The 25,015-nt window shown below is 51.9% G+C and overlaps 1 protein-coding gene across 2 annotated transcripts; it reads left to right on the top strand.

The window, feature by feature from the left end:
- The first annotated feature begins 816 nt into the window (after window positions 1-816).
- On the top strand, window positions 817-24,206 carry RAB5C (RAB5C, member RAS oncogene family). 2 transcript variants are annotated; one of them, XM_036069186.2, is made up of 7 exons: window positions 860-975; window positions 1,771-1,795; window positions 19,229-19,481; window positions 21,064-21,215; window positions 21,421-21,543; window positions 22,679-22,772; window positions 23,269-24,206. In XM_036069186.2, exons 3-7 carry the CDS (start codon window positions 19,316-19,318, stop codon window positions 23,382-23,384), a joined length of 651 nt encoding a protein of 216 aa, XP_035925079.1. In that variant the 5' UTR covers window positions 860-975; window positions 1,771-1,795; window positions 19,229-19,315; the 3' UTR covers window positions 23,385-24,206. The 2 variants fall into 2 exon arrangements, with proteins under 2 accessions (XP_035925076.1, XP_035925079.1); XM_036069183.2 differs by lacking the exon at window positions 1,771-1,795 and having other exon boundaries at window positions 817-975.
- Window positions 24,207-25,015: the final 809 nt, after the last annotated feature.

The raw sequence follows: 25,015 nt of genomic DNA, 5'->3' as shown, positions 1-25,015 counted from the left end.
GGAGTGGGCGGAAGCAGAAGTGGTCCTAATCCGTATTGAGGGAAGGAAAAAAACAGAAAAATAGAAATAGTCCTGATCCATATGGAGGTCAAGGTGGGGGAGGCAAACAGAAGTGATTCTAATCTGTATTTATGGATGGGGAGAGCCAAAGCAGAAGTGGTCCGGCTCTGTTTTTGGCATCAGAGACAAGAGCTGGTTCTGTTTGGAGGTGGGGATGGCAGAGGTAGAGGTGCTCCTGGTGTGTCTTGGTGTCCAGCCAAAGGAGGAGGGTCCTGGCTTAGGGCTGACAAGTGGCAGGAGCTCTCCTTTTGATCTCACCCGGTAGCCTCCAGAGAACCCTTCCTATAGCACTTCCATCACCTTCCCCGTCACAGAATGTCCCCCACAGTCGGCCTCCCCGAGCTGACTTGGCCCGAGAAAAGTGCAGACAGGGGCTTCTCCGGTTTAGCCAGTGCTCAGGACTGCGGCCTCATGTGCATATTCATTCACACCATGTTTTTCCTTTTCCAATTCTGCACACACAGCCGTCTGCCCTCTTCCAGCGCTCCGCCACCCGCCTCCCCTCGAGGCTCCTGGAACCCAGGGTGACGCGGTTGGCAGGCCTGGCTTTAAAAAGTTCCCGGTCGGGCTCCGCCTCGCCGGCAGCCGGCTCCACCCTAAGTCTAAATCCCAGGCGGCCACTGGCTCCTCCCAGCTCTGTGAACTACAAGTCCCGCCGTCCCTCGCGCGCGCTCTCCCGCCTCGCCCGTGTCCCCCACAGGCGTCGACCGTGAGTCGGCCAAGAGTGCCTCCCATTGGTCTCTCGGCCCTGTCAGTCACCTGGGCGTATTGAGGGGCGGGTCTGAGGTGGAGATCCGGATCCGGAGCGGCTGAAAGGCGGAAGTGGAGGCCGGAGCCTGGGACACCGCCGGGGGGGAGAGGAGCGGAGCCCGTCCGAGTCCCGGCCCCAAGTAACGCCGCCGCCCCGGAGACGCCGTGAGTGTGCCTGTCCTGGGACCTAATGTCTCGCTCGCGTTGAAGCCTCTTCGGGGCAGCACTTCCTCCCGCCCAGCGCCGGCTTAGGGGGATACTGACCCCTCCCCCGACCCGTAGCCCCCTCTTAAGGGGCTCCCCAGGCGTCGGGCCAAAGTGGGGGCCCTTCTTTCCTTCCCTTACCTGCCTCTTATGAGCCTTGGGAAACCCCCAGGGCTCTCCTCTGGCCTGTCCAATCCAGTTGTGGGAGGGAGAGACCCCAAATTCTGCTCCCTCTGCTCCCAGAACTGGAGGAATCTTTCCTAGGTATGAAGGAGCTTGTCTTCCTTCTCTGTAGAGGTGGCGAGGAGTGCTGTCTGTCGCCGTTTTCCTCCCCCCCCCGCCCCCCCCCACCGTCCCACAAAAACAATTGTCTCCTCCAGCCCTAGAGAAATTTTATCTCGATTTCCTGGGGGGGCAGAGGGGTCCTGGGTGAGAGCCTTCCACACGCACAGGCTCCCACAGCTCCTCACTTCCTCTCTTTCCTCAAGCCAGGGAGCCAGCCAGGATCTCAGCAGAATTTAAAGTCTGGGCCACTTTTTAGGAATGAGCTGTCTTCTCCTTGTCTTGCCCCCTCCACCCCCAACCCTGTCCTCTAGTTATGTTCTCTAGTTGTGTTCTCTGGAGTGTATCTCTCTTCCTGCCTCTGAAAAATTTAGCTGAGGTTTGCTTAATCCTAGCTACAGATCACAGATCAGGGTGGATCTGTCCATTCATTATCTTCTCTCTCCCCTCCTCTCCCCCTCCCCCTTGCTCCAGGCTCAGCCCTGTCCTCCCAGAGCACGTGAGTGGTTTTCAAGCCGCTTCAGAGGGACTGCTCCTCCTGGGACTGCTGTCTGCTGGTCTTTAGGGAGTAGGGGAAAGACCAAAAATGAGGAGTGTGGAATTGAAGGGTCCTGGCCTCTTTCCCACTCTCAAACACACACACACACACACAGACACACACACACACACCTCCTTGATCAACAGGTCTGTGTCACTTCTGCCTAGTCTCAGGGCCTCTCCAATCCCTTCTGGGCTTGGACAAATTGTAGATTACAGAGGAGTAAATTGAGACCACAGTGGCACCTCTGGGTTCTTAATGTGCTAACTTTTGTAGCCCAAGGAATTCCCATGCATGCCAGAAAGTACTGATTCCCCCACCTCCCCCACAGCCTTTCCAAGAGGCAGCCTGTACTGACATCTGATCCTTGTCTGTTGCTTGGGACTTAGGTGTGTGAAATGGCTGTTGTCTCAGACCAGGCTCGCAGGTTTTGTTATGTGGCCAAAGTACAGGCCAGAGACTGTTCCTTAATGAGAGTAGCCTGACTCTTTGAGGCCGTGGCTGACCCTTGCTATCTACAGGCAAGGGAGGGAGGAAAGACCATGCAGTCTTTGGGAATTTCTGTAGCTCTTCAGTGTTCTGGGCCATCTTTACTGCCCTTACAGGTGCTAACCATTTTTTGTCTTGGGACCTTTTTGACTTCTGGACAGTCACCAGTGTCTCACACCTACAAACTTTTGAGCTAGACCTGGGATGCATTCATTTCATTTTTTATTGGACAACAGGAAAGCCTACCTTAATTAGGGCCAGTGGTTGGATCACAAGCTCTCTATCTGTGTGGTCTTCTTTGGAGGGTCGTTGGAGACTTCTTTGGCCAGCCACGTTTCTCTAATCTGGTCATCCTGTGCCTCTGAGGCGCAGGGCCAGAGAGGCCTGCCTGCTCATTGGCCGTTGGTCTCTAACCAAACTTACCTCCTTGGTAGTGAGCTGTGGTTTCTGGAACTCTTTGGGAGTCCCAGGATGAGGCTGCCAGCCTTCTGAGGGGACCTTCTTTGTCTGGACATGCTCTCCCAGCTAGGATTCTGAAACAGGTTTTTTTTTTTGAAGGAGAAGCTCTCCCTTTCAGGGAGACGTGGAAGGCATCAGTGCCCCGGGTAGTTAGGCAGCCACTTCTGGCATCCAGGGATTGTAGAGTTCCAAGCAGTGATCTGACGTTGCTTGGCAGAAAGAGGGAGGGCTCTGTGTGACACAGAAGCCTCTCCTCTCTTGCCTCTTCCAACTAGCTGTCCTTTCCTGCCTTCATACAATAGAGAGGTGGTGACAACTGATTTTTATTTTATTTTTATTATTATTATTTTAAGATTTTATTTATTTATTTGACAGAGAGAGACACAGCGAGAGAGGGAACACAAGCAGGGGGAGTGGGGGAGGGAGAAGCAGGCTCCCTGCGGAGCAGGGAGCCCGATGTGGGGCTCAGTCCCAGGACCCCGGGATCATGACCTGAGCCGAAGGCAGACGCCTAATGACTGACCCACCCAGGCGCACCAATTTTATTATTATTTTAAAAAATTTTGTTTACTTGAGAGAAAGAGCAAGCGAGAGAGCATGAGCAGGGGGCAGGGAGGGGCAGAGGGAGAAGCTGACTCCCTGCTGAGTGGGGAGCCTGATGCGGGGTGATCCCAGGACCCAGGGATCATGACCTGAGCTGAAGGCAGACGCTCAACTGAGTGAGCCACCTAGGCATCCCAACAACAGATTTTTAGAAATCATTTTAAAGTTGCAGTTTTTGGGGTGTCTGTATGGCTCAGTAGGTTAAGCGTCTGCCTTCGGCTCAGGTCATGATCCCAGGGTCCTGGGATCGAGCCCCACATCGGGCTCCCTGCTCTGTGGAGAGCCTGCTTCTCCCTCTCCCTCTGCCTGCCACTGTGCCTACTTGTGCTCTCTCTCTGTCTCTCTGTCAAATAAATAAATAAAATCTTTAAGAAAAAAATAAAGTTGCAGTTTTTTCACACATGTTTCTCACAGGAAACAAAGTTCACACCTATTCCTCACAGAGTCCTGGGAGATAGTGGGATTTGTATCTCCGTTTTAAAGATGATGCTGGGGCGCCTGAGTGGCTCAGAGGGCGCCTGAGTGGCTCAGTCGTTGGGTGTCTGCCTTCGGCTCGGGTCATGATCCCGGGGTCCTGGGATCGAGCCCTGCATCGGGCTCCCTGCTCTGCGGGAAGCCTGCTTTTCCCTCTCACAGTCCCCTTCCTTGTGTTCCCTCTCAAGCTGTGTCTCTCTCTGTCAAATAAATAAAATCTTAAAAAAAAAAAATAAAGATGATGCTGAAGGAATTTAAGTAGCTAGCCTTAGATCATCCAGTTAGAAAGTGGTAGAGCCGGGGCTTGGGATTTGGGATTCGATGTGCCTCATCTTCCCGAAGAGTGAGCCCTCCTTGGGTCTGTTTAAGGAATGAGCATGTAGGATGAGCAAGCAGAGGCCCCAGGCAGACCCTTAAGCATCCCTGTCATTGATGCCCCTCCTCTGCTTCCATTTTCTTCCCCACCCTCCTGTCCTCCTAGATCCCCATCTCCTCTGCCTCTGGGGACCATGGCAGTTATGAGTCCCAGGTCAGTACTCTTCAGGGCCTGACAGTTTGCTGACATCTGTACCATTAATTCTTGGAACCTGAAAGTCCTGATGGCTAGAAAATGAAAGTAAAAGTGAGTGGGCTCAGGGGTCTCTCTGGACAGGGTTATGGGTAATGGGAGCCAGCAGAGGCGGCTTCTGCTGCCCGCCCCCCCCCCAATTCCCCTTGGTGCTGCCGCTGCTTGCAGGTGGGAAGACTGTGGCTCTCCACCAGGAGCTCCTTTCACTAGAATTTACATGGAAACAGCGAGATCATAAATTTAACCCCATGAAGCAAGTACTTCTTAGAGAGAGCCTTCTTCCTCTGACCCTTGCCCAGTAAACAGGTGGTATGGTAGGGGGGAAAGTGCAAGAGCTTTAGAGTCAGCCAGAGCTGAGTTGTCATCTGGACTCCCCCATTTACCAGTCACAGGGCCTTGGACTTGTTCCGTGACCTTGTTGAGCCCCTGTTTCTTCCAGTAGAATGGGGATACAAAGTATTTTGCAGAATTGGAAACAGAGGGTAAAGGAGCTAGTCCAGGTCCTGGCAGAGGATAGATAGACACAAATAGCAATTTTGTGGATTGGTGGGGTTTTAAAGGCATATTATAATTCATCATATGTACAGATTCAGCATCTGTACCAGGTGTTGCTGTGATGCCTTGTGCTTTGCTTGATGGTTTCACATGTTGTCTCATCTCATAGATATCGATCAAAATTGCTGTGGGTTGTCTTCCCATTTTACAGAAGAGAATGCTCAAGCCTTGGCTGTGCTTCTCCCACTGGGCTTCTCCCACCCTGCTGGGGTCATGTGCTGTGGAGTCTTCTAGGCGCTTCCGTCTTCATCTTAAACATTTTTGCATTAAAACAGTTCTGGATCTATTACAGATTAGAATGCAAAGTTTGCCTGAATCTAAGCTAAAACAAGAAACTCAAAGAGAATATTTTGGTTGTGGCAGGCTGCTTGGCGTTCAATTCCCAGATTCCTAGGGTTTTGCGTTTCCTGTCCCCTTGTTGGGGCTATTTAAGAAGCACTGCTTTCAGGTAGGATTTATAAACTGGGATGGCACCAAGGTCGGGGGCTTTCAGGAGCCATGGCAGAGGAGAATTGGTATATTTCTTAAGGGACTCCTCCGAATGAATAGCCTGGTATTTTAAGAGAGTAGTTTTCAGGTTATATATCCACATTTCCTGTATATAGGAACAATAAACAAGTAAAAGCGCACCTCTTTGAGCTTTGCTGTGTGCCAGGTACTCTCCTCAGCCCTTCCATGTACTGACTCCTTAATCCTTAGGACAACCCCAGGAGGGCGGTACTGTGTTTCATCCCCTTGTTAAGGTGGGGAACTCGGCAGTCAGGAGTCAGAATCTAGTCTGTGCTGGGATCCCAATGCAGCACAGCCCCTCTCCCCCTATCTCTGGGCTCTGTGCTCTTCCCTTTGCCTGGAGGGCTCTTCTTCCCCTCCCCTGCCTGGGAGCCGCATCTCCAGACTTTGCTTTCCAAGCACAGGTGGAAAGTCACTTCCTCTGTGAAGCCTTCCCTTCCCCCAAGGGCTGAGGGCTTCTCTCCTCTCTGCACTTTCCTCTTAGCACCCCTTGTCTAGTGCATGAGCCCTGTAGGGGCGCAGATCATGTCCTGTTTTATCTGTGCATCCAGTCCTCGCGTGGTCTCCAGCATGGATGCCCCCTCCTGCGGTTGTTAAAGGAAGGGGCAGACATTCCTAGGTGCCCTTGATGCCCATGGCTGGTTCATGTCCTTGAACACAAACTTTCTGAGCTACACAGCGTAGACCTGGTGAACCCGGAGTCACTCGCATCCATCTGACCCCAAAGCCTGGGCTGTATCTTTGGCCCGTCCTCTAGCAAGTTGCTCACAGACCAAACAGGTGAATGGGATGAATGTTACAGTGCAGATGACACAGGGGTGGGGATGGGTCACAAACTGAATTTCCAGAGGGGAGCGATCTCCCAATCTCAGTCTTTCCAGTGAAGGGTTTCGTCGGGAAAGGGAGGCATGGCTTTGGCCATCCACAGTTCCGTGGGCCACCTTCTACAGCACGTGTATCTGGTAGCTAGGCTTCTGCGGCGTCTTGTGGTAGGGCGGCACTGACGCCAGGCTAGGACTTAGCAGGGATCACCGGGAGTGACTTTAACTCTGGTCCAGGGGTGCTGCTTTGCGTATCTGCATAGGCTCATTCTTGAGACCGTGGCACCAGCAGCTGTGTGCACCGGCAGTGGTGAGAGCAGCCTTGCTCGTGGAACCTCCTGGCGTGGCCTTTCAACTCCCAGGCCCCGGGCCTGTGGAATGAGGTTCTGGGGACTGTTGGTGCGGCTCCTGCTGCCCCTCTTCCCGCACGCCCCCAGGGCAGCTCCGTGTAGAGTTAACCTGTCTTAGGACCGTGAGTTTATGGTCACTGGAGTCCTTGAATCTCATTTTGTCACAAGATGAGCCACTGCCTTTTTTTTTAAAGATTTTATTTATTTGAGAGAGAACGAGAGAGAGAGCACAAGCAGGGGGAGTGGGAGAGGGAGAGGGGGAAGCAGGCTTCCCACTGAGCAAGGAGCCTGACGTGGGGCTCGATCCCAGGACCCTGGGATCATGACCTGAGCTGAAGGCAGACGCTTAACGACTGAGCCACCCAGGCGCCCCAGGATTTTTTTTTTTAATAAACTTTATTTCAGGATGGTTTTAGAACAAATGCACCCCGTAGTACAGTTTTCTCACCTGCCCACTGTCCACCATTATTAACATCTTATGTTAATGCTGTACATTGGTCACAATGAATGAATCAGTTTGGATACATAATTATTAATGAAAGGTCCATACCTCATTCAGATTTCCTTACCTTTTTCTGTTCTAAGATCCCATCCAGATGCCACACTGCATTTAGTTGTGCGTCCTTAAGGCTCCTCTCAGCTGAGACAGTTTCTTAGACTTTCCTTGTTTTTAATTAGCTTGGCCGTTTTGAGGAATACTGTTCAGGTATTTTTTAGTGTTTTTTTCAGTCGGGATTTGTCAAATGTTTTTCTCATGATGACACTGGGGTTAAGAGTTTTGGGGAGGCAGACCACACAGGTGAAGCACTGCTGTCATCACGTATCAAGGGCACATACAATTAACATGACTTATCACTGTTGTCAGCCTCGGTCACCTGGCTGAAATGATGTGGGTCAGGTTTCCCCGCCGTGAAGTCACTGTCTCCCCTCCCCTTTCTGTACTGTCCTCTTGGGAAGGAAGTCATTCTGTGTAGCGCACACTTGAGTGGGGAATGGCGCCCCTCTCCCTGAGGGCAGTGTATCTGCATGAATTATTTGGAATTCTTGTATAGGAGAGATCTGTCTGTTGTCCCTCATTTCTTTCTTTCTTCATTTATTTATAATGGTGTGGGCTCATGGATATTTATTTTCACCTTCAGTTTATAATCCAATACTACTTTGTTGTATTGCTCAGATTGTTCCAGGCCTGCTCACTGGGAGCGCAGTCAGCACCCTTGGGGCCACCCCCATTTCATTTTGTGAGCACTTCTCCACTTCTTGGCACTGCAAGATGCTCCAGGCTCACTTTGCCTATCTCCTGCCCCAGTCCTAGAATCGGCTGTCTCTCCAAGACCACATGTCTTCTTAGTAACCATTTCTGCTAAGTATGTTGATATGGAGCTGTGTGTATGGGTTCAAGCTGTGTCTCCTCTTGGTGGCTAGTCACCGAAGACACCAGAGTTAGACAAGGTGGAGATGCCCCCCCAGGGAGATGTGGGTGTGTGAGAATCCTGGCAGTTGACCCCAGTAGCAGGGCCATTGCTTCTTGACTCACCCATTCATACTTCTCGTAACCCTGCCTGATGCTTTGACTGATCCAGCGATTGGACTGATCCAAAAATGGTTAGATGTGGTGTTTACTCTGGAGTTTACTATCCAGTAGGGAAGATTAGATATATCATCATCCCGTATTTCAGGTGCTAAGTTCTCCAGTCCAACTTTCCAGGGCTCTGGGTCTTATAAGAGAGTCCATGTGGTCCGGGCCAGCGTTCTTCTGCTGCCGTTCAAAAACAGACCTCCCCTTCAGGAGGGTTTGTGGCTCTAGGCAGGCCCAGGGCAGGCTGTCACTTTGAGCTGTGATCCTGAATCATTGAATAGCTTAAATCCTTCTGTTGTACTGTCAGCCTTCTGAAGACATGTAACTTGAGCCCTTCTGGAAACACTAACTTGGGATCTTAACAGGAGTTGGTTTACAAGCCTCTAGTCATTCTATTCATAGCTGCATGTGTGTCCCCTTCAGGTGGCTCTGTCAGAGCATCCTGGGCGTGGGGGAGGCCGTGGGTGGCCTTCCTCACCCTGGCTGCTCTCCTAGTCATCATTGCTCTCTGAGCTGCTCAGAGGCTGTGGTGATTAATGACGCCAATTTCCAAACCTCTAGCATTTCCAGCTTGGTTCTTTAAAAGGAACTCTGGTTTCTTTGTCAGCTGTCCTGGTCCTGTCCCCTCCCCCTCTCCACAACTGAACTACTTCTTCCCTTTCCTGAAAGAGGCTTTGAAATGGAAGGAAGGGTATTTGGGTTTTAAGATGCTTTCTCTTGTGGGGCTTTTTCTTTCTTTCTTTCTTTCTTTTTTTAAGGGGTTATGGTTTACCTGGTTGAGGGTTCAACTCTGCTGATTTTTCTGGATCGTGGTGGTCTCCTCTCCATTCTTATGGCTTTGGAAGCCAGTCTCCAGATAATACAAGGTTATGGTTATTGATAGGACACAGGACATCAAGGGTAAGCTGGTCCTTTTTCTAGGACACTGTTGAGAGTTGTTGTCTTAGTCTGTTCCGGCTGCCATACCAAAATGCCACAGACTGGATGGCTTCTAAGCAAGGAAATTTCTCTCTCACAGTTCTGGAGGCAGGGAGTCCAGGATCAGGGTGGCAGCCGGCGTGGTCAAGTTCTGGTGAAGGCCGCCTTCCAGGCTAGCTTGTCGCTGTGTCCTCACGTGGCGGGAGGGGTGAGGGAGCTCTCTGGAGCCTCGTTTAAAAGGGCACTAATCCCGATCATGAGTGTGCTGCCCTCGAAGCCTAATCACCTCCCAAAGGCCCCACCTCCAGATAATATCACATTGGGATTAGGATTTCAACATAAGAATTTGGGCGGGGGACGACACAAACATTCAGACCCTAGCAGTTGTCCTGTTCAGCGTTCTCTCCAAATGAGGGGCATTGAAGAGTGGGGTCCAGGGATACTGCAAGTAGAGGAATGTGTGACTAGTGGATGAACATACTGATTGAGGAGCCGCTTCCTTCGTAGGGACTTCCGGGGCCAGGGGCTTCTCTGCCCCAGCAGCTTTACCGAGTGCTTGCTCAGAGCGAGGCCCTCCACTGAGAGTCTTTCCCGTAGCCTCTTCCCAGCAGCCCTGAGAGATGGGCGCACTAGTCTCTCCATTTCACGTGTAAGGAAGTGGGGGCCGTGACACAGCACCAGGTCACCCTAGTACATGGTGGCTGTGGGAGTGGAACTGGAGTCGTCTGACTCTGGCACTTGTGCTCTTAGCCCCTGTGCAAAAGGAACCTAGTAGGTCCTGTCTGGGGTAGTGAGGAGGCTCCTCGGCTGGGCTGCGGCTCTATGAGTGGGGGTGAGCAGTCTGGCAGGTGGATGTGGATTTAAGCCTTCAGCTGCCCCATCCCTTGCCAGACCCAACCAGGCCTGTGTTGCAGGCTCCGTTCACCACATTTATGAGCACCTACTGTGCGCCAGGCACAATGTTAAGTGCTGTTAAAACAAAGGAAACCCAGGGACGCCTGGGTGGCTCAGTCGGTTAAGTGTCTGCCTTCGACTCAGGTTATGATCCTGGGGTCCTGGGATCGAGCCCCACATCGGGCACCTTGCTTAGTGGGGAGCCTGCTTCTCCCTCTGCCTGCCGCTCCCCCTGCTTGTGCTCGCTGTCTCTGACAAATAAATAAAATCTTAAACACAAAAAAACAAAGGAAACCCTTAGTGCAGCCTTTGAGAATTTTGTTGTGAGATTCTTCTCTTCTGCAACAGTGCCCTTAATTTCTCTACCTTTTCACTCCTAATCCTCAAGCCCCCAAGTTCTCCAACCTCGTGCCACCCATAACAGCCTTATGATAATTTGGGGCCGTGGACGTATTAGTGTGATTCATTCACTGAAACTCGTTTAGACCCATTCATTGCCTAGTTTCTTCACCTGCCACTATTTCTGCATTTTGTTCAGCAAAGATTAAGAAAGAAAAAGTCAGTCTAAAACATTGTGCTTTGGTCTCCGGGCTCCTGAGAGCAGCCCTGGTCCCTCAGATCTGACAGTGAGAACTTGAACCTTGTTTCTCGTTCTCTGAGCAGCCTCTGATCACAGTGTAGGTGGTGTCGTAAGCCAGAGGAATTGGGTTTGCTGGTGTCTGATACTTGATTCTCTTTTCCCCGTTCACCTCTCAAACACAGTCTCTGCTCTCTGCTCTCTGTTTAGGAGCTGAGGGCAGTGAATTAAATTGGCTTTCTTTTGTTTTCGGTTTTTTTGTAAAGACAGGAAGCGTTTGTGAGGGGTGTCAGTTGCACTTGTTGGTACGAGTAGCCGGGTGAACAGGTGTTGCCGATGACCCTGACATTCACAGAGGTTCTTGGTGTCTTTCTGGGCCTGGGCAGCAGCCGAAGTAACAGCTGTCCCAGCTGGTGCTGCTGGCCCCTGCAGAGACCCTCCCAAGCCAGAGGGGAAGATGGGCCCTGCATTGCTGAGATTCCAGTTAGAACCATCCTAAGCAAACAGTATAGTAACTGCAGGAGCAGAATCAACCAACACAGGGTAGTTGTGAGGCTTGTGGGTCAGCAGGGACCCCATGCCTGTCCTCACTGGCTTTCACATTACCCGTGCTCCACCCTGGGGCTACGGCAGGTGTGGGTGGCTCTGGGGAAGCCCCTGTGCCTTGGCTGGCTCTCTTCTCATCATCTCACCTGGCACTGGCAGGTGAAGAGCTGGGTGGTGGGGTGTGAGCTGCCCCTCAGCCTCAGGCCTGTCCCCACCTTGCCTTGTAGCTAGGTGTGGATTTGTGCTGCAGAAGGTGCCGGACTTCACATCGAGCTCTTGCTTGGGGCTTCTTACATAGCTGCCCTGGTTGGGGCTGGGGAATCTGCCACAGCCTTGCTGACTGGGCTGTGCTGAGTTGGAGACTGGGCCCTCTTAGGGAGAAGAGTCTCTTAGGAATGTCATTGTGAGTGCCTGGGGCCCCTGGTGCCTCTTAGAATCAGGAGGCAGGACGAGCCTTGTCTGGTTGCAGCCGCAGGCAGTCCCCTGTGTGTCTGGCCTTCCTCACTAATCTGCCACCCAAACGGTGGCCAGCAGGACCCGGGAATGAGGATCTCAGAGCTGCCCATTGACTCCTGGGGCCCTTCTGTGGACAGTACAGGCAGCCCACACTGACCAAGCTGTGTCAGCAGATACGTGTTGTAAACCCCCCACCCCAATCCCACCAGCAGTCTTCCTCCCTGTGGGCGCAGGAAGAGAGGGAGCAGGGCCTGGAGGTTTCCATCCTCCGCCTGAAAGTTAGCGCTTGCTGAGTTGGCTTCTGTCAGCCTCTCGGGGACTGTCTTATGGAGAGCTGAGAAAGCAGAGCAAAGCTCAGGGAAGGCTTTCTTGCTGGGCCAGGGCTCCGGGAAGCTGGGAATCTGTCCCTCAAGGGTGGCTTCTGCCTAACTCAGCTTGGCATCTTTCTGCCCAGGGGAAAGGGCTCTAGAGCCCCAGGTTCTGCCTGGATGGTGGGGAGGACCACTTGTTCATGTGCATCTAGGGCTTAAGCGTCCTGGAGCCCCCACACCCTGGCCCCTTCTGCAGGTATTAGAGCAGTTAGTGGCCTCAGCTGGCACTCCTGTGGACTCCGCCAGGGCCCCGCTGTGGTGGGGGAGTCCAGGCAGCCAGCCCCAGAGGGGTGTTCTCGTTGAAAGGGGAGTAAGATGAAACTGATCAGGTTAAGGGAGTTGGGCAGGCTGGGGCAGATTCAAGGGCCTGTTGCAGTGAGAGGGGAGCCAGCTCACTCAGAGCCCCTCTCTGGGGTGTTTTACCTACCTCCCCCCTGGAAAGGGAGTCCTCTTACTGTGACCATGGAAACGCAGCACCCCCTTCCCCTCCTGCTGCCAGTGCTCCTAATCCTGAAGCCCCTACTTATCGGTGGGATGGGGAGCCCCGGCCCTGGCCCAACACACCCCATCAGCGTTCTCCCCAGATCTCAACCTGGGCTTTTAAGCTTCTGGCTTCCAGGGCCAAGATTCCTCTGTTACATTCCAGGTGGGACACAAGTCCTCTGTGTTGCAATCCCATAGTCCTGGTTACACAGGAAAATGCTCCTCCCTTTGATTCCATCCCCTGACCTGCATCCCTAAACCCCTTGTCCTCGGCGCACACACTGTGGACTGGTTGGAGAGTGCAGAGCACCACTGTTGTAACCCTTCTTCTCACTGAAAAGACATAAACGTCACCTTCTCTTTTTGTTATGAACTTTGAAACAACTTTAAAATTCTTCAGCCCACAGTTAAGTACAAATACATTCTTAGTATGTGTGTAGCAGTCCTATTTGTATTGAATTCTATTTGCTTGCGCCTTGTTAGGTGGGTACCTTTGTTCTGTCTCGGCCTCCTTTTTTTTTTTTTTTCAATTTTTTTTTATTTATTTAAGTAATCTTCACACCTAACGTGAGGCTCGAACTCATGACCTGAGATCAAGAGTCGCGTGCTCCTCTGACTGAGCCAGCCGGGTGCTCTCTCTTGGCCCTCTTCGAATTCAGGCATCATCTTTTTTATCATCTTTATTATTCTAAATTTTGCTATACTATAGAGGAGGCAGAAGGTATCTTACATACAGGAGAGCTAGATTGGTTTCATGTCATTTGTAAGCTTTAATTTCTCACTGTTGTATGCAAAATTCTATACCAGAAACATTCCTTACCTTTTTATTGACCTGTAACCTACATGTTACCAGCTTTACACATCTCAGCTGGCTAGCTTGATGGATTTTTACATTTGTGTACATATGTGCGTCTACCTCCCAAATCAAGATAGTAGAATTTTTCCGTCTAGCAATATTTTTTTTCAGTTTGATACAAACTCCATTTTCCATTGTTAAAGCCATAATGCTATGAAAGCCTACATAGAAGGTGGCAGCCCCTCTTATTTGTAGCGGCTGTAATAACACCGTTAATATTCTTGGGTTTTCTATCAGTGATGGGGGAGCTCTGCTAGAATTATGAGTCCTGGGCTTGGGCTCTGCCACCACCCGGCTGTGACCCTGGGCAGGCCACCTCACCTCACCTTCATCTCCTCTGTAATTGGAAAGAGGAGGATTAGGTCTTCAAGGACTTTGTGCTTGGACAACCAGTGAGTCAAAACTAGTTAGGCCCTTAGTAGTATAATAAACCTGTCATTTGTCGGAGCCTCACCTCCAGCCTCATACTGTGTTGTACGCACTATGTATTGTTTCATTTAACCTTTACAGCAACCCTATGCGATCAGTATTAAACAATAGCATTTTATAGATAAGAGACTGAAGCTGACAGCAGTCGCTTGTCTGACTTGGCCAAGGTCACTCGGCTAATAAACAGTGGAGCCAGGCTTTAACTGAATTCAGTTCAGTCTCCCACGTCCTAACCTGCCACTTGTGCCGGGGAAGGATGAGTGGGTATCTCATGTGGCTCCTGGCTTGTGTTGCTTCAGACTTTTCTTCCCTCTGGCTCTGCCACCAGCCAGAGGCCCGGGTAGTCCTGCTGTGAGTCTGCCCTCTGGTCCTCTGTGCTGGTAGTGGTGATTTTCCCCCTGGGGAAGAGCTGTGTTCCTGAGCCTACAGGTAAATCATCTCCTCCCCAGCTTATTTGAGCTTTTTAAGGTCTTCTACTTTCACCTTTGAACCTAATTACCTCTGCTCCTGTGCCCCACGTTTGGTTCTCTTTAAGCTAACATATTGCTTCTGCTCTCATCTTTTCTTGCCCAGCTCTTGTGATGGTAAATATTCAGGAATGCTTTCATCTAGAGTAAAGTAGAGCTGAAGAGTCACTGGCCAGAACTACCTTTAGGGGGCCCTGGGCGGGGTGGGGTCACTTGGTTCTCAGTCCTTCCCCCTCCCCTCCAAGGGCTAACCTTGAGTGAGCCCTTCTCAGCCTCTGGTCAACAGAGTCTGATTGGTTTCCCTAATCAGCTCACTATCCAGGCTGTGCCAGGCCTATCAGCTAGAGGAAGTCTCTGAAGCAAACAGGAAACACGAGAGACACCCATCAGCTGGAATTGCTCACCCTTTTACCAGGAAGGACAAAAAGTATGAAGTGGGTGACTTCATGGTTAGAGAAGAGACATTTCTAGTGGAGGCTTGGGCGAGGAGCAATGGTCCAGCGGCGGCTGGTGTCTTGAAGGCCTCAGTAGTTGAGTGAAGCCAGGAACCAGCCCCCACCCCCAATCTGAGCCACCTCTGTTGTTCATGGCGCTGATCTGGGGGTGCCTTACTGTCTCTCGCATTCCTGCCTCCTTCCTGTATCAGCTGTAGCTTGCGTGCTTGAATTGGCTGCTTAGAATCCCTGGGGGAACTTATTTTAAATCATTTTCTGGACTCCACCTCTAGAGATTTTAATTCAGTTGGCCGGGGTTATTTTTCTAAACACCCTGGGTGATTCTGATAAAGTTTGGTACCCACTTACCCATAGTGTCCCGAGTAGAGAAAAACCAGAGTAAGGAAGGAGCAGCGTTTTGCTCTTTCTCTCTCTGCTGCCCTCAGCCCCAGAGCTGGCTGGTATATGTTTAGGAGCGCAGGTCCCTTCTGCCCTTACATGTGCATTGTTGGGGAAAGTGTAGGGCACCCCCCAGCCCTTGCAATCGCTCCCATTTCCTGTGAAGTTAATGAGGTTGGGGATGGTGCTTATCCTCCATGGCCTCTGAACAAACCAAGGTTGAGATTTGGAGGGTGAGGGGACCAGGTCATGTCAAGGAGAGTCTTTTGTCATGGGTCTGAAGCTCTACCCATTTTAGCAGCTTCATGAAAATATCCAGGAGGAAATCCATCCTACTTGTGTGTTTTCCCTGGTGTTGGAGAAACTGGTTTAAAAACTAAAATCTTTGGCTCATTCTGTCTCTTGTAAGAAACTCTGACTACAACTTTGGCCCTTTTTTTTTTTTTTTAATCATTTTATTTTTTTTTTAAAGATTTTTATTTATATGCCAAAGAGTGAGAGAGCACGAGCAGGAGAGCAGCAGAGGGAGAGGGAGAAGCAGGCTCCCCGCTGAGCAGGGAGCCCGATGCAGGACTTGATCCCAGAACCCTGGGATCATGACCTGAGCCGAAGGCAGACGCTTCACCGACTGAGCCACCCAGGCGCCTGGTTTTGTCTGAAAGAAGACTTTTATTATGGCATTCGTGGTTATAATGCCATCACCTGACTACCCGTGGACAATTCTTGCCGTTGGTTCAGAAGATTCCCCACAGTGAGACTCCCTCCCCCAGCTGGCAGGCCAGCTCAGTGCATGAATTTACCTTTGCTGCCTACGGGGGTGCATCCTCAGCTTCCCGGTCTTGGGAGCGGAGGGCATAAAGCTTCCTGGGGTTCTGGGTGTGGCCTTCGCCTGTCTTAAACGCCCCCTTGTCTTCGTGTGCCCTTTGGGGCAAAATCAGCTTCCTCCGTGCTTTGTTGTCTGGGAAGGTTCAATACCTTTGTTCACATGACTGCCAAGGGGGCCAGGAAAACCACGAGGCAACGCAGGCCATAGAAAGTACCATGTGTGTCTGCTCAGGTGTCTCCGGAAGTCAGGACCCGCGTCTAGGCAGAATGTGTCACCAGCCAGTGTGTGCCAGGCAGAGCACCTACAGCACTTTAAAAAAAAAAAAATACAGGGGTGTATGGGTGGCTCAGTCGGTTAAGCATCTGACTCTTGATTCCACCCCAGGTCATGATCTCAGGGTCGTGAGATCAAGCCCTGTGTCGGGGCTCCCCACTCAGCGGGGAGTCTGCTTCTCTCCCTCTGCCCCTCCCCCTGCTTGCTCTTTCTCTCTTTCTAAAATAAAGAAAGAAAAAATCTTTAAAAAGATTAAAAAAAAAAAAAAATACAGAGACTAGGCCCTCCTCCAAACTTTCATCGGAACCTCCAGGGGCTGGCTGCACAGGTGATTTTGATGAGCAGACAAGGTCAGGAACCACTGGATAAGAGTTATTTGTCCCTCCTTCTGGCTTGTTAACAGTACCAGGTTCTGTCTGGGAAGGCTTGGAAACCCACTGATTGGATAGGGACAAGACTTTGATGTTACCTCTGTGTTTCTTGACTTGTGGGTGCTGGTTACTCCCCACCGCAGTAGCTCAGCCCCAGCCGCTTTGGTTTTGTTGGAATCAGGGACTTCATCTTCTCTCCCCATTCCTATATACCTCCTCCTGTAGTGCCCCAGCCGCACTCTGCCTCCCAGCCACGATGATTTGTCACGTGGATTTGTGGTAATAACCAACTCGTAATTCCATTGTGGTTTCCCTCTGCTGCTGTCGCCCTGCCTGGCCCTGGGCGGCTCCTCCCACTGTTGGAAGTGCTCGGGGCCTGCAAGCTCCCTGTGACTGTCAGCTGGAGCCCCACTTTGCAGGCCAGCAAAGCTGCTGCCACAAAAAGGGGGTCTCACTCACCAGCAACCAGAAACCAAAGACGGGGGGGCGTTGTCTCCAGCATTCTTCCCACGGCAGGGAGATGGGCAGGGAGATAAAGGAGCTTGCAGGCCACCTGCGTCCAGCTCTGTCACCTATATGTTGGATGGCCTTGAGCAAGGCATGTAACACCTGAGCGTCAGGCTCTTTATCCGAAAAAAAAAATGGGAGATTGTTTTAAAGCTTAAGGGAGATAATGGTTGTGCAATCACTCAGTAAATGCTAGCTGTCTCTGGAAATGATTTCCTTGGTGAGCACTCTGAATTCCCAGTATGTAAGTAGGCCTTGTGAGGCAGGCTCTCAAAGAAGCCAAAAGCACTTGGGCCGCCTGGGTGGCTCAGTCGGTTAAAGGGGCCGGATCTTGATTTTGGCTCAGGTCATGATCTCCGTGTCCTGGGATCCAGCCGGCACTGTGCTCTGTGCTCAGCGGGGAGTCTGCTTGAGGATTCTCTCTCTCCCTCTGCCCCTCCCCCCATGTGTGTGGGCACACGCTTGTTCACTCGCGCTCTCTCTCTCAAATAAATAAATCTTAAAAAAAAAAAAGAAATGAAAAAGCCAAAAGCACAGACCCTGCCTCAAAGGGCCATAGGGTCGTGCAAAGATCAGTGACTGGGGTGAAAAGAGACGCCGTAAACTGTGAAATATGGTAGAACTAGCATTTCTTGTCCCTCATCGAGATCCCCCCCAATAGTGCCTTCCTGTATTGTTGGGGAAGAAGTGGCTCCCATTTCAAACCTCTTTTCCTTTGGCGCAGTCCAGAAAGGAAACTGTTGTTCCTGGCTAGTGAATCATTCTTCCTGAAGCTCACTTTTTAAATGAGTTGCCAGGAGGACAGAGATGTGAAAAAGGATTTCAGATTGAACAAAGCAAGCCCTTTGCTGTCAGCTTCTTGCGTGAGCACAGCCCATGGCTTCCCACAGATCTATCCTTCTCTGCATTCACGCCCCCGTCCTCTGACTGCGGGGGAATGCACCCCTAGCTCAGGGGGCAGGTCAGGGCTGGACTTGGGATCTGGTTCTAAAGACTTCTCCTGCATTGACTCCATTATGCCAAGGGCAGTTGAATCAAAACTTTTTCTTTCCAGCTTGGGTTCAGATGCTGTACAGATGCTCAGGATCAAATACCTCCTCTCAGCACTCATCTGTAAAACATTGTGTATATGTTCTAGTATTTTTTTAGTATAAGTCTTCTAGAGGCTTCTGAAGATAGGCTCCTCATCCTTCTTTGCACCTCCAAAACTATCGCTAACAGTGACTAAGCTTTCACCAGCTGCTGGGGGTGCAGGTCTCAGTGTACCTTGTTTGTCTCTGCCCTCCCGTACCTCCCCAGCTCTTTCCCTGCGTCACCCTCCGCCTCTGCCAGTAGAGAATGGAACTGAGGTCTCTGTTCATAAGGGAAATTTGGCAGCCGTTCTGACTGCCGGCGGAGCTCTCTGGCTTTGGTGTGTGTTTGGTTTTGTGTGTGTTTTGTGTTTTAATGTGTATGAGACTCCTGGCCCATCACAAATGAGAGAACTGAGGGAAGAGGTTCAGGATGGAGGAGTGAAATGAGGCTCTGATCCCGGTGCACAGTCCAGCCTCAGACTGAGAAAGTTGGTCGGTCCTTCTAGAGATGGCAGGACAAAATGGCTATCTTGATAGCAACTTGCACTGGCCAGGCCCTGGTCCCTGAGTGCCCACAAGGTTGACCAAGCACCTTGTCTGAGGATGAGCTTTCTAATGGGACTCCCCGTGCCCTGGTCAGCCTCACCACCCGCTCTGGCTTTGCACAGAGGTGGGTTGTGATCTTAGCTACCGGACCACAAGTTCATTGTTTGTTCACCTAGATCCTAGCGTCTTCCCGGGTGGTTTTTTGGGACCCCAGGGAGCCTGTTAACTGTCACCAGGCTGCCATATGCTCGTCCTCCCTGTGTGTGTTTAATTTGTATGCACACGTACATATTTGGGATTGGGAAGTCAGTATGTTTGCTCAGAACCATGAGCCTAAAGTTGGGAGACCACTTTCACTGCTCAGATGATTGTAGAGCAAATACATATGTAGTACATCCTAGCTAGGGCCCTTCTGCTAACTTCTGGGGCCGGGGGGCCGGGAGTTGGCTGGAGGGGAGGTAGTCAGCTCCCTTGGGGAGCGCAGAGGGAAAAACATGTAATGGAAGAAGGCCTCACTGTGCGAGCATCTCTGGCCTGAGCAGTACCGCTAATCTCTCTTGCAGTTGGAGGTCCCCTCCTCACTCAGCGCCTCTTCACACAGCGCCGGCCCCTGCCCCACGCTCACTGGTACCACTACAGCAGGACGGGCCATGGCGGGTCGGGGAGGTGCAGCACGACCCAACGGACCAGCTGCTGGGAACAAGATCTGTCAGTTTAAGCTGGTCCTGCTGGGGGAGTCTGCGGTGGGCAAATCTAGCCTCGTCCTCCGCTTCGTCAAGGGACAGTTCCATGAGTACCAGGAGAGCACAATTGGAGGTGAGTGGGCACAGGGGAGTGGGGGTGGCCTCAGGAATGCCAAAGAAATGCCTTGGCCTTGAGGAGAAGGGAGCCGCCTGCCCAGAGAGAATAAACAAGCCGGGGGCGCCAGCACCTCTTCCTCAGCTGGGCCCTGGAACTGAATCCAGCAGCCGATCTCCCTGCCAGAGTCCCAGCAATCATCCATTAAAAGTTAGCTCGTGGTCAAAAACTGGCTGCTTCTCCTAATTATGCCACTGGATTATTGTGTGGTCTTGGCTAAGACTTCTCCACTGACCTGGCCTCTGGGAGGGGAGAGGCTGGGTCTGGATCTCTGAGGGTCCTTCTTACTGTGCCAGGCAGTGCATCTGTCCTGGCCTCTCCTACTTTCCAGAATGGGGAAATGGCCTGGTGAGTGGACCAGCGTTTCTGAAGTTGACCTTTAGCTTTGAGGTCAGAGCACGTCGTTGATTTCCCAGTAGTCAGCATTTAGCATGAAACGGTCTGGACTCAGTCCCCTGTCTCAGTGGCCAGGACAAACCTTGAGGGGCCAGGGCCGACCTTGGGCTTGAGTCATCCTTTCTCTACCCTCTTGGTAGGAGGTTTCCAGGCAGCTGGAAGCTAAATGGGCCGTGTCAGCAGTCTTCTGCTGCCTCCTCAGCACTCAAGTCAGGAGCCGGAGAGAGGGAAGTGAGGCAGCTCCCAGGCCCCTCATGGAGGTGGGGGGAGGGCAGATAAGGAGAGCGGGCTTCCACACAGGGCTCTCTGGGATCCTCTCTTGGGTCCTGCGGCAAAGGGGACTCCCACCTGCCTCTCCCAGCTCTGGGACTCCTCCTCTGAGCATATGCACAAGCGCCACAGGGCTCCTTGTCTCCTCAGGCCAAAGATAGGGTGTGTGTGTGTGTGTGTGTGTGTGTGTGTGTGTGTGTGTTCCCTGAAGGTCGAACCACAGGGTGGCCAATCAGGAATGGGTCAAGGTCAAAACTGGGGTTGGTAGCTAGCCAGCATGCCTGGAGGTGGCAGGGGCAGCTGGGAAGCCAGCCACCCAGCCTCCGCCTGGCAGTAGAACAGCGCGTACTTTCAGGCGTCCCCAGTGTAGCTAAGTGTGTGACAGTGTCCTCAGGAAACCGAAGGCCAGTAACACCCCTGGGCTGGAGCAAACTGAGGGACTGTAGAGGTTTCCAGCTGGACTGTTCTCTGTGAGAGGAGGGAGGAGGGGGAGGAGGAGGAGGAGTGGGTGGGTGGGCCCACCCTTCTGTGCTTGGAGTCAGCTTTCCCCTGGGTTTTGCCACTCCTGCCCCTTGCCACATGCCTCCTCAGAGGCTGCTGCCGAAATGGCTCACGGGCAGGCTGACTTCCCGCTGCCCTTGCCTGGTGTGGGTCTGTAAAGCCTGTGTGGCCCCCTGCCCCCTCGACCCATGACAGAAACAAACAAGCTCCGCCTGCCCTGCTCGGACCTGGTTTGGCTGCTGGGCTGGGGGCTTCTCTGGGCCCATCTCAGCAGAGGGCCTCTAAACGCCAGAGCTCAGACAAGAGTACTAGAGGTATGTGGGGTGGCTTCTGGAGCTCCTTCCTGCCTGTAATCCTGCCTTCCCTCTTCCAGCGGCCTTCCTCACGCAGACGGTCTGTTTGGACGACACAACAGTCAAATTTGAGATCTGGGACACAGCCGGACAGGAGCGGTATCACAGCCTGGCCCCCATGTACTATCGGGGGGCCCAGGCTGCCATCGTGGTCTATGACATCACCAACACAGTAAAGATTTCCCCTTACTTCTCGACACTTTGTTCCTGGATGGGGTGTGGGCAGATTTCCTCTGTCGTTTGGGGGTGTCTCACCAGAGTCTTCAGGGCCGTGACCTCTTAGACACCTTGGCTCTGCCAGTTCGAGCTTCTCTAGTGAGTGGCCCTGGGCAGAATGCCTCCTCTGTCTCTTTGACCTTCTGGCCTTGTCTCCTCAGGATACATTTGCACGGGCCAAGAACTGGGTGAAGGAGCTACAGAGGCAGGCCAGCCCCAACATCGTCATCGCGCTTGCAGGGAACAAGGCGGACCTGGCCAGCAAGAGAGCCGTGGAATTCCAGGTAGGGGGATGGACAGGACTTGGCAGGGCGGAGTAAGCCAGCTCCACTCGCAGCTCAGCCTAGCCTGCTCTGGGGGCTTTGTGATGGGCCAGGCTGGGAGGTGGCCTGGGAGCTTTGATCTGCTGTCCGCTCCTGACTTGAGCGAGGGCCTAAAGCAATTGTCTGCCTCCTTGTTCTTGTCGGTTGGTGACGTGTGTATGCATAAGGATCGCTGAAGCTGCTGCTTATTTTTTGTGTAAACTCACTTTTTAATGAAACATACTGAAAAAGAATTACTTTTTTCCACATAATACATGCACAAATAAAATTTACACAGTACAAGAAGGTATATAGAACGAAATGTAAATCCCTAACCCAGAAACTCAATCTCCCTTCCCCCAAATTCATCAGTTTATTTTTCTAGAAATGTGCACATATGTATGAATCCCCCCCTTTTTTTTTTTAAGATTTTATTTATTTATCTGAGATTGGGAGAGAGAGGGAGGAGGAGGGGAGAGAGCTGGGTGGGGGAGGAACAGAGGAATGAGTACACTGCCCACTGAGCAGGGAGCCCAATGTTGGGCTCGATCCTAGGACCCTGGGATCATGACCTGAGCCGAAGGCAGATGCTTAACCGACTGAGCCACGCAGCTGCCCCTGAATCCCTTTCTTTACATAGATCGGAGTGTGCTCTATATATTGTGCATTTTTTTTTACCAAGCCCTAACCGATGGACTTCTAGGTTGGTTGTAGCATCGAAAGACTAGAAAGAGCACTACAGTCAACATCCACATACTTTTGTGTTTTTTCTATGTGTGCGAGTGCATTTGTAGGATAACTTTCTAGAAGTATTTCCTAGCTTAGTGATTTTGAAGAGCAAGAAGGCAGAATGGACCTAGGGAAACCTGAGTGAAACATCTGCCAATGTTTGTGAGCTGAAAGGTGCTGTACATGAAGTGGGGGCCTTGGGGTTATGGTGCAGGTGTCTGCGGTGGGGGGCACCCAGGGCAGGAGAGCCCTCGGCCTGAAAACCCCTGCATTGTCTCTGTTGTGTATAAAGCGACTGTGATGAGGGGAGATTTTTATCCTGGGCCCTGGCCCCTGCCAACTGTCATCATTTCCCTCCTACTCACTTTCTCACCTCCATCCAAATCAGGAAGCACAAGCCTATGCAGACGACAACAGTTTGCTGTTCATGGAGACATCAGCAAAGACTGCAATGAACGTGAATGAAATTTTCATGGCAATAGGTGAGTTGCTCGCCTCCTCTCCCCTGACCTGGGTCCTGTCACTTGCCTGCTGTCTGTAGTATGTAGTAGGTCTGTAGGATCCCTTTATCTGATTCCCAGATGTAGATAGTTCACCCCAGAAGTTTCTAAAGCCTGGGGCCAAAGTCTCTACATTTTACTTTCTGACCCTTCAGCTTATCACCCACCTAAAACCCTACATGACCCTCCCCCTAACCTAATACTTAGGATTTTTAGACCCATCTGGCTCTGTAGTGAGTCATCCTGCCCAGATTCAAATCCTTGTTTTATTACTTAACTCTGTGGTTCTGGGCAGGTTATTTAACCTCTCTTTGCCTCAGTTTCCTGAATCACTCAGAATGCACGTGGCACATAGAAGCAGAGCCCTCAATGGGTTATCGCACATGGGGTGGTAAAAAGGCCAGCTTCCACTCAAGTGGACTTGGAAGAGCATTGGGGTACCCCCACAAACACATTTTTCCCCTCCTCTTCCAAACAGCTAAGAAGCTTCCCAAGAACGAGCCCCAGAATGCAGCTGGTGCTCCGAGCCGGAGCCGAGGCGTGGACCTCCAGGAGAACAGCCCAGCCAGCCGGAGCCAGTGCTGCAGCAACTGAGCCCCCCCTGCCTGCCCGCGGCCCCCGCCTCCTCCGCCTGACCGACCCGACTGGAATCCACTCTAACCAATCGCACTTAACGACTCGGGCTACCACTGGGGGGGGTGGGGGCAGAGGGAGGGGTCCGCCATGATTTCTCCATAGAATTTTGATCATAGGCCGGAGTGAGTTATTCCACCTGCACCTTTCTGTACAAATACTAATTCAATTTTAAGTCTTAAGTCACTTTTTTAATATATATGATCTTCTGCTCTTCCCACTTCCAGCCCTTTCTACTGCTCTCCCACTCTTCCTTTGCCGGTAGTAGCCACGTGCCCCTGTTCCCCCCTACCCTTGTATGTGGGGAGGCGGGGGTTGGAGCAGTTACCCTTCTTTCCCTCTTGCTGATTAGCAGACTCAGCAAGAGCATCCATATCCTTACCATGTTTGGAGTGGGCTTGGTTCTGGGTGGTGGGGCAGGCCCTAGGGGTGAGGGAAGGGAGAGAGAGCTCTTCCCTCAGCTGGCTGTCATCAGGCTGCAGCCCCCACTCACCCCCTGACTCACAGCTGGGAGAGAAACCACAGCATTACCACAGCATTATTGTGACAGCCACCAACCCATTGCCCACAACCTGCCCCCCCCCCCCCCCCCGTCACCCTGACCTCTGGCTCTGAGCCCTGTTCTGACCAAATCACGATGATGAGTATTTGGGGATGGGTGGGTAAGGGGGGGGGACTGGGAGGGGATGGAACCAACTTTTTCTGTATTTTGTATTGTATGTTTTCTTCAACATGTAACCAATCAGTATCTTGTCAATATAGTCAGCCGATCGATCGACCTTCCGCTTGTCTTCCGTGTCTTTCTCTGGCAGAGTTTATCAGACCATATCCGCTCTAGCTTACTTGAAGTTAATTTAAAATGAACCACTGAATCTTACGGAACAAAGGCTCCCCCCCTCCAAAAGTGAGAGGATGCTGGTGGTCATGGTAACCAAGAGAAAGAGGCCCTTACTGGTACCAGCTTTAGGGGGTGGGGGTGGGGTGAGAGTGACCTGGGGCTGAATCTCACCAAGTTCGAAGTTGAGGGACCTGCATTTGCCTTTCCCCCGCCCCCCTCCAGATTATATTGGGGTGATGTGCAGTTTGTATTTGAAAATAGTCGGGTGCGTTCAGGGTGGGATGGCCGTAGACTGAAAATAGTTGGTCTCTGAAACACCAAAACAACCTCTTTGGGGTTTTTTTGGTTAGTCTGTACCTTGTGAAGGGCTGGGTCCTCTCACCCTTTCCCAGGTGACCTCTGGAACCTTGAGCTGGTCATGAGGCCAAGGCACCGCCCTACACCAGGTCCAAGCCATCTGTCTGGTCCCTGGTCTGTCCGGGCCCTCTGCTGCTTGTGGAGCCTGGTGCCCCTGTAGGCCTCCTTGGCCCTCTGCTGCTCCCTGCTGGAGCTCTTGCTGTCAGTTGCCAGGGGCTGGGCTGTTGGTCCACTGAGCTCCCCCAGCTTCTCCCAGGGCCACAGAGGCCTGATTCTTGGTGGACCACCACCTTAAAGTGCCTTTCCTGCCTCCCGGGACCCCCCACTGGCCCTCTCTGTATCTCGTTATGCCTCAACCTCTGACCCCAGCCCCAAGAAAAGACCACAACACCAAGGC

This window comes from Halichoerus grypus, chromosome 2 (assembly GCF_964656455.1).
Source record: "Halichoerus grypus chromosome 2, mHalGry1.hap1.1, whole genome shotgun sequence".
In the NCBI taxonomy this organism is placed as follows: Eukaryota; Metazoa; Chordata; class Mammalia; order Carnivora; family Phocidae; genus Halichoerus; species Halichoerus grypus.
Note: the sequence above shows the minus strand (reverse complement) of the source record. Positions and strands in the feature narration are given on the sequence as shown.